At 54.6% G+C, this 7,968-nt stretch overlaps 2 protein-coding genes across 4 annotated transcripts in view; one reads left to right on the plus strand and one right to left on the minus strand.

Annotated features, from left to right (window-relative positions):
- Noc2l (NOC2 like nucleolar associated transcriptional repressor) overlaps positions 1-1,295 on the minus strand; it is a 12,213-nt gene extending 10,918 nt beyond the window's left edge. The window contains exons 1-2 of the mRNA XM_038335441.1: positions 772-1,295; positions 503-661 (exon numbers count right to left, since the gene is read on the minus strand). Of these exons, the coding sequence (XP_038191369.1) occupies positions 503-661; positions 772-797 (185 nt within the window). The 5' untranslated portion in view covers positions 798-1,295. The remainder of the gene's footprint in view (positions 1-502; positions 662-771) is intronic.
- On the plus strand, positions 877-7,762 carry Klhl17 (kelch like family member 17). 3 transcript variants are annotated; one of them, XM_042055365.1, is made up of 13 exons: positions 877-966; positions 2,661-3,191; positions 3,727-3,986; positions 4,075-4,196; positions 4,326-4,547; positions 5,035-5,151; positions 5,375-5,588; positions 5,829-5,973; positions 6,058-6,225; positions 6,616-6,704; positions 6,818-6,891; positions 7,109-7,290; positions 7,532-7,762. In XM_042055365.1, exons 2-13 carry the CDS (start codon positions 3,091-3,093, stop codon positions 7,758-7,760), a joined length of 1,923 nt encoding a protein of 640 aa, XP_041911299.1. In that variant the 5' UTR covers positions 877-966; positions 2,661-3,090; the 3' UTR covers positions 7,761-7,762. The 3 variants fall into 3 exon arrangements, with proteins under 3 accessions (XP_041911299.1, XP_038191370.1, XP_038191372.1); XM_038335442.1 differs by having other exon boundaries at positions 7,109-7,726; XM_038335444.1 differs by lacking the exons at positions 877-966; positions 2,661-3,191 and adding an exon at positions 3,210-3,447 and having other exon boundaries at positions 7,109-7,726.
- Positions 7,763-7,968: the final 206 nt, after the last annotated feature.

Below are 7,968 nucleotides of genomic sequence, written 5' to 3' on the forward strand. Positions count from 1 at the left end.
GAAATCCCCTTTTGTACTGTGACGAATTTCATTTCACTGCTCAACCCTGAGACTGCTTCCTATTTTAACCAAGAGATCTTACAGAATCAGGTCCCCTCGCTGTCACTCTGAGCTCATCGCTGGCTACTTTCCTGAGTCTGTTGTTCTGACACAGCCACGCTCTAATTCCTCAAAGGCTGTCCATTTTAAGTCCTTCGCAGTTATCGCTTAAGTTGTCATCATTTAATATCAAGTTCCGTCCCCAACTCTGCATCCCACCCAGAGGCGTTATCTACTCCTGCAAACACGTCCTCCTACATCCGGTTTTCCCTTCCACCCACAGCCCGTTCTCTCCAACACATGATAACCTCTGGTTTATCCAGTACCAAGTGTTTTTCTTGGTTTAAAGAAAGAAAGAAAGAAAGAAAGAAAGCCTTCAACACTGTCGGTCAACGCGGTAGAGACGGCTGACCCTCGGAACCAAAGATCGCCGTGGCGAGGCCGGGGTGGGCCAGGTTCTCACCTGGATGGGGTGCGCGTGTCCTGCTGCTCCCGGGTAGGGAGGACTCCTCGCCTTTTCGTCTCCCGCGCCGCAACTTCCCTGACGTCCTCCGCCTCCGACTCGGACTCGGACTCAAAGCCAGAGGCCAAGAACTCGTCTACCGTCAGCTCCGCAAGTCGCCTGAGGGTTACATCAGGTCACCACCTCTGCCAGCCCTCCAGCCTCACTTAGAAACAGAACCGTAGGAGCGAGCGCCTGCCGGGGTCCGGCAGCCCAGTTACCCAACTCACCTCTTGGGAGCGCGCGACGTAGCCATGTTGGTCAAAGCAGCGTGCGTCTCACTTCCGGGCCCAGAATGCCGCGCGCCGCCACACTTCCTCTCGCGAGCCCCGCCCGTCTCACCATGCTGGTGGCTTTAGGGTTCTCGTGCGGTGCTGCTGGCATCTCCAGGCGGGAGGCTGCCTATCGTCCTCTCGGCGCAGCAGGTGTGCTCAACTTCTGCACAAATCCACGGAGTGCAGGCTGACCGGCACTCACAGCTCAATTCCTTCCATAAAACGCAGTAACATTGGTTCCCACTCGGGAAACATAAAGCTGGAAATTCGGACAGCCTTGTCTTCAGCTCGTCTGTACTGTGTGTGTGCAGTGCCTCTGACAGCGGGGCTTACAAACAGTACTTAGAAATCAGTAACAAAAGAAACAGCTCACCCGAGCTATTGGGAGCTCACTGACTCCGGACCAACAGCTGGAGAACCTGCTGAGAACTGAAAATGTGGACGACAGTCCTGCGCCTTGGACAGTTTGTGGGGCCACTGGCAGTGGGGACCAATATTTATCCCTAGTGCATGAACTGACTTTTTGGAGCCCGTTTCCTATGGAGGGATACTTTGCTCAGCCTAGACACAGGAAGGAGGGCCTTGGTCCTGCCTCGATGAAATGTGACAGACTTTGTTGACTGCTCATGGGAGGCCTCACCCTCTCTGAAGAGTGGATGGGGGTGGGGGAAGCAGGAGGAGGGGAGAGAGGAGGAAATGGGATTATTATGTAAAAATTTTAAAAAGTTATTTTTAAAAAAGAAGTGGCTCTCGTGAGATTAAAAACAAAGGCGGGCATAAAAGGCAACACAGACACAGTCAGTTCATCAGAAATCAGAAGAGGGGCTGGAGAGATGGCTCAGCAATTAAGAGCCATGGCTACTTTTGCAGAGGACCCAAGTTCAATTTCCAGCACCCACGTGGTGGCTCACAACTACCTACAATTCCAGTTTAAAGAAACCTGATGATGCCCTTCCTCTTCTGGCCCCCATGAATACTGTATAAGAATGATGCACTTAAAATCACAGTTTCCCTCCTACCCTGTCACACACACACACACACACACACACACACACACACACACACGAATAAATATTTGTTTTTTCTTTTTCTTTTTTCTTTTTGGTTTTTCGAGACAGGGTTTCTCTGCAGCTTTAGAGCCTGTCCTGGAACTAGCTCTTGTAGACCAGGCTGGTCTCGAACTCACAGAGATCCGCCTGCCTCTGCCTCCCAAGTGCTGGGATTAAAGGCGTGTGCCACCACCGCCCGGCAATATTTGTTTTTTCTAGACAGGGTTTCTCTGTGTGGTCCAGCCCCCGCTTCCAATTTTTTTTTTTTTTTTAATTTTAATCCAGGGGATGGCTGGGCAGTGGTGGCCTTTAATCTCAGTGCTCAGGAGGCAAAGGCAGACCAATCTCTGAATTCGAGGCCAGCCTGTTCTACAGAGCGAGTTCTAGGACAGCCAGAGCTATACAAAGAGACTGTCTCGAATAAATAAACAAACAAATGAGGGGCTGGAGAGATGGCTCAGACTTAAGAGCACTAGACTGCTCTTTCAGAGGACCCAGGTTCAATTCCCAGCATCCACTGGGTGGTTCACAACTATCTGTGACTGAGTACAAGATCTGGTGCTCTCTTCTGGTCTCCATAGACATTGCATGCACATAGTTTATATAATATACAAACAAGCAAAACACCCATACACATAAAATAAACTATTATTTTTTTAAGTCAGAGGACACCTAATTCTTGGCGAGCCTGAGTGTGACAAGGAAAAATGCTGTATCCATCTCAATGGATATAACACAACACCTAGCAGACCCTGGAAGTCCCCGTTCATCTAACGCTCAAACATTTATGTGTAGGAACGCTGAACCATGAGAGAAGTTACCTTTCCGCAAGCTTGTGAAAGGGAGGCCTGAGCTTAAGACTCGAGGGCTTGAATCCAGCGCGACCCCAGTGCGATGGAACTTTGTCAGTCACAGCAAAATCGCGCAAGTGAGTGCTGGAATACCGGAACTTGAAGCTAACCCAGGCGCCAGACGCCGGTTGGGAGCTCCTTAGAGTGGGTCTCCCTAGTGGAGGGAGGTTGGATGCGCAACGCTGACATCTACAGGGGGGTTGTGGGGGGGCAGGTCCTGCAACCTTGCTTGAAGCAGGGCGGGCGGCGCCGAGAAACAGGGGCTGCGGAGCCGAGCGGGAGCCAGAGTGGACGCTGCGGCCGAGCAGTCTTCCTGCGGTCCGAATCAGTCACACTGCGTTCAGTAGTCCGCCGCGGGTTTGGCTGCTGAAGTTATGCAGCCCCGTGGGGAGCGGCCTGCTGGCAGGACGCAGAGCCCAGAGCACAGCAGCCCGGGGCCCGGGCCTGAGGCGCCCCCGCCGCCCCAGCCGCCGGCGTGAGTGGGGTGGAGGGATGGAGGGAGGGATGGCGACCGGCAAGCAGATCTGCAGAATGGGGCAGAAGGGGCTGCTCCCAGGGCCGGGTGAGGTCAACCTGGTGAGTGGGATCCGGGGATTCACTTCAGAGGGACAGCGTTGGCCAACTACTCTTCCAGCGCCTACTGCGCTCACCATTGAGTGCTGAGGACACGCTCCCTGGGAAATGCCTGCTTCTCTTGGGAACGAGAAGAGGAGCATGGAGCCCTAGGAGAGGTATTGAGCAGAGGAAGAGGGGCAAGCGCCAGTTGGGAGCAGGCTTATGTTTAGAAAAGTATCTGTTCTGGCTCTAGGGAGGTTCCTTGACAGGAGAGAGAACTTGAGCCCTGAAGGTGTCAGTGAGTGTGACAGGATGGTCCTTGATGGACTGCTGGTCCCTGGTGACTGGACTGCTTGGGATAGACTGCAGCTACCTTGGCTGTGCCCCAAGTTCTCAAGGGTGGGTGAGTGGCTCCTCACAGTGTTTAAACACTGACCTAGCCCTGCGGCCTGCAGCCCTGAGGCAGAACGAGCTCGGCCCAGGCAGGCCCGGCCTGCAGCCCCCATGGAAGGTGCGATGCAGCTCCTGAGCCGAGAGGGTCACAGTGTGGCACACAACTCGAAGCGGCACTACCATGATGCTTTTGTGGCTATGAGCCGCATGCGGCAGCGTGGCCTCTTGTGTGACATCGTCCTGCATGTGGCAGCCAAGGAGATCCGTGCTCATAAGGTGGTGTTGGCCTCCTGCAGCCCCTACTTCCACGCTATGTTCACAAGCAAGTACCACATACCTCAGTCTGGGCAGCCTTAGGGGGCTCTCTGCACATCTCCCAGGGCAGGCTGCCTGACCCACTGTCCTCACAGATGAAATGAGTGAGAGCCGCCAGACACACGTGACGCTGCATGACATTGACCCGCAGGCCTTAGACCAACTGGTGCAGTTTGCATACACAGCTGAGATCGTGGTGGGCGAGGGGAATGTACAGGTGAGGCATGCCATTCCCACTCCCATACACTTCTGGGGTTTCCAGCCCTAGATCTGTGTAGCCTGGCCTCCCCATGCCTCTCCTCAATCTCCTCTGGCCCCTCCTGTCTGACACATCTTCGTGCCCCAGACTCTACTCCCAGCTGCCAGCCTTCTACAGTTGAATGGTGTTCGAGATGCCTGCTGCAAGTTCCTCCTGAGCCAGCTTGACCCCTCCAACTGCTTGGGCATCCGAGGATTTGCAGACACGCATTCATGCAGTGACCTGCTCAAGGCAGCGCACAGGTACGTGCTGCAGCACTTCGTGGATGTGGCCAAGACTGAGGAGTTCATGCTGTTGCCACTGAAACAGGTAACCACTGACGCAGGTAACACGCCAGTTTGGGCCCAGCCCATACCCTACATTGCCCCAGCCCAGACCCTAGCAGCCAGTGTTCTGCAAGCCTCATTCTCAAGTTTCTGGTGGAAGTTTCACCCTATGATCCATTCCCTGCCCATCTCCCCACAACCCTCTCACCATCTTCTGACTCCACCCAATTATTTGCCTTGGATTCCTGTTTTTACCACACTCCAGGACCATGATTCCCCAGTCTCTGATTCTATGTACCTAAGTCTACTCAGGGCCTAGGACACCCCTCACCCCTCTACCCATCACCACCACTACTGGAACCAAAAATCTGCGAATCTTGATTCTGCTTGGTCCTCTGCTCTAAGAACATTAAGTGTGTGTGTTGTGCACGCACATGCACATGCCCTATGTCTGATACTCTCGGACACCTTCATGGTTTTCTGGGCCCTCCCCTACCCAGATGTCAGGTCTGAGGACCTTTCACCCCTAGGTCCTGGAATTGGTCTCTAGTGATAGCCTGAACGTGCCCTCAGAGGAAGATGTCTATCGTGCAGTCCTGAGCTGGGTCAAACATGATGTAGACACTCGGAGGCAGCATGTACCAAGGGTGAGGCCAGGTCCTGAAGCTCCCATGGTGTCTAGGAGGGAATGCAGGTGGCTAAGGTGTAATCATATTTCCTTAGCATCTTCCATTCAGGGACTCCTTTGGGGTGATAATAGGCGCCTGTCTCCAGAACTAATCATACAAGTGCTATAGGCACCTGAGTGGGTCTTAGCCCTGGGACAAGTATTCCCTAGGGTCTTGCCTTACCTGGCACCTCCTGCCCTAGCTGATGAAGTGTGTACGGCTGCCTCTGCTGAGCCGAGACTTCCTATTGGGCCACGTCGATGCTGAAAGCCTTGTGAGGCATCATCCTGACTGCAAGGATCTGCTCATTGAGGCTCTTAAGTTCCACCTGCTGCCTGAGCAGAGGGGTATTCTGGGTACTAGCCGCACAAGACCCCGTCGCTGTGAGGGTGCTGGTCCTGTGCTCTTTGCCGTTGGTATGCTGAACCCCTTCTCCTTCCCATTCTTGCCCTAGGTCATCTACCCCAACTCTGAACAAATAAAATCCTTATGACCTGTGTGTGTCAAAGACCCTATCGTATGGGGTGCACCAGTGTGACCCAGTCCCCCTCTCTTCCCACCCCCTGGAGCCTTCATGGCTTTGCACTTGGGTTGCACCAGAGCCCCCTGCCCTGCCTTTCTGAGCCCTTCTATTTACTCTGCCACCCACCTTCCAGGTGGTGGGAGCCTGTTTGCCATCCATGGAGACTGCGAAGCATATGACACTCGAACTGACCGCTGGCACGTGGTGGCCTCCATGTCCACACGGCGGGCCCGTGTAGGAGTCGCCGCCATTGGGAACCGACTGTATGCTGTGGGCGGGTAAGCATAGAGGCTGGACATGGGTCAAGGGTTTGTCACATGCCTGCCAGGCCATCCTTGATCAGTAGTGGGTTCTTCTCCTAGATATGATGGAACCTCAGACCTGGCGACAGTGGAGTCCTATGACCCTGTGACAAACACATGGCAGCCCGAAGTGTCCATGGGCACAAGGCGAAGCTGCCTGGGTGTAGCTGCCCTGCATGGGCTTCTGTATGCAGCCGGCGGCTATGATGGGGCTTCCTGCCTCAACAGGTAGTAGTTTGGGTTAGGGCCCCAGTGGCCTTGAAGGGTTGGCTCAGCAGCAGCAGATGAGGCTGACTTCACTGAAGTCACATCTGACCAAGAGAATGAGGTCCTGCCTAATCTAGGCTACCTGGTCCCCAAGGCCTCTTCACCCCAGACCACAGCATCAGTAGGGCCTTGGTACCATTCTGCTCCTTTGACTGTCTGTGTCCGTCCCTTCAAGTCCAAGCAGCCAGTAGCCTGTGCCCACCCAGTACACCTTGCTATCCGTTCATAGTCTGTGATGCCCAGCACAGGATTTCAACCACAGCCTGGGGGGAGGGGGGATGGCAGGGGGACAGGTCCTGGGAAAGGGTCACTTTGCTGTAGTTGAACATAGCATCATTCTGGTGCCCACAGTGCTGAACGGTATGACCCACTGACAGGAACATGGACATCCATTGCTGCCATGAGCACCCGGAGACGATATGTGCGTGTGGCCACACTTGGTGGGTGACAGGACCTGCTTTCTGTGGTTCCCACTTTCCTGCCTACCCCTTCCCACTCACCCCCAAAGCTCCTACACCTGCAGGAGCTCCGTGGGTCTATTGCCTTCCCACAGATGGGAACCTGTACGCCGTGGGTGGTTATGACAGCTCATCACACCTGGCCACCGTGGAGAAGTACGAGCCCCAGGTGCATAACGCACCCCTATCACAGTTTCCTCCTCTCAAATGCTGGGTGGCAAGGGGCATAATCCCATCTTCTGGTCACCTGTGCCATCCAAGGGTTCTACTTTCTATACCCTCCCTACCCCTGACCCTCAGATACCCAGCCAAGGGTAGAATCCATGTTGTGGCAGGGGTGGGTGCTTTGTTGGGTCTGCCTCCAGCCTGTCCCTTTGTCTCTACAGGTGAATTCATGGACACCTGTGGCCTCCATGCTGAGTCGGCGCAGCTCTGCAGGAGTAGCAGTGCTGGAAGGTGCCCTATATGTGGCAGGGGGCAACGATGGCACAAGCTGCCTCAACTCAGTGGAGAGATACAGCACCAAGGCTGGTGCCTGGGAGAGTGTGGCACCCATGAATATCCGCAGGTGTATAAGGCCAGGGGTGGGTGGTGAGTGGTTCTGCCACTACGTCTGGTTTACTCCTGGAGCCTTGCTCCAGGAGTGGTATACACAGCACCTCAGCAGTGCAGCAGGTCCATGGGTTCCTCCTGGGCACCTGGGGCTCCTTTCATCGCCCTGTCCCTATGGTTCCTTCATTTGCACCCCACTCATTTGGCTTGTCTCTCGACCTGCCCCTTGGGCTTACTCTTGCCTACCCAACCCCCAGGAGCACACACGACCTGGTGGCCATGGACGGATGGCTCTACGCTGTAGGGGGCAATGATGGCAGCTCCAGCCTCAACTCCATAGAGAAGTACAACCCAAGGACCAACAAGTGGGTGGCGGCATCCTGCATGTTCACAAGACGCAGCAGTGTGGGTGTGGCAGTGCTAGAGCTGCTCAACTTCCCACCGCCATCCTCACCCACGCTGTCTGTGTCCTCCACCAGCCTCTGACACACGTCAGACTGCGCAGAGGTCCTGCAGCCTCCCACATGCCTTAAACCCTATGGGGTGGCCCTTCCACCTCTGTCTCCTCCACCAAGTGTTAGGGCAGATCACATACACCACCAGGGATTTCCTGTTTCTCCTGTCTTGATTTCTGTACTCACTCGTCATTGTTCATTTATTTGTGTGTGCTGTTTGTTTACTCACTAATTTATTG

The sequence above is a fragment of the Arvicola amphibius genome, chromosome 6, assembly GCF_903992535.2.
Source record: "Arvicola amphibius chromosome 6, mArvAmp1.2, whole genome shotgun sequence".
Lineage (NCBI taxonomy): Eukaryota > Metazoa > Chordata > Mammalia > Rodentia > Cricetidae > Arvicola > Arvicola amphibius.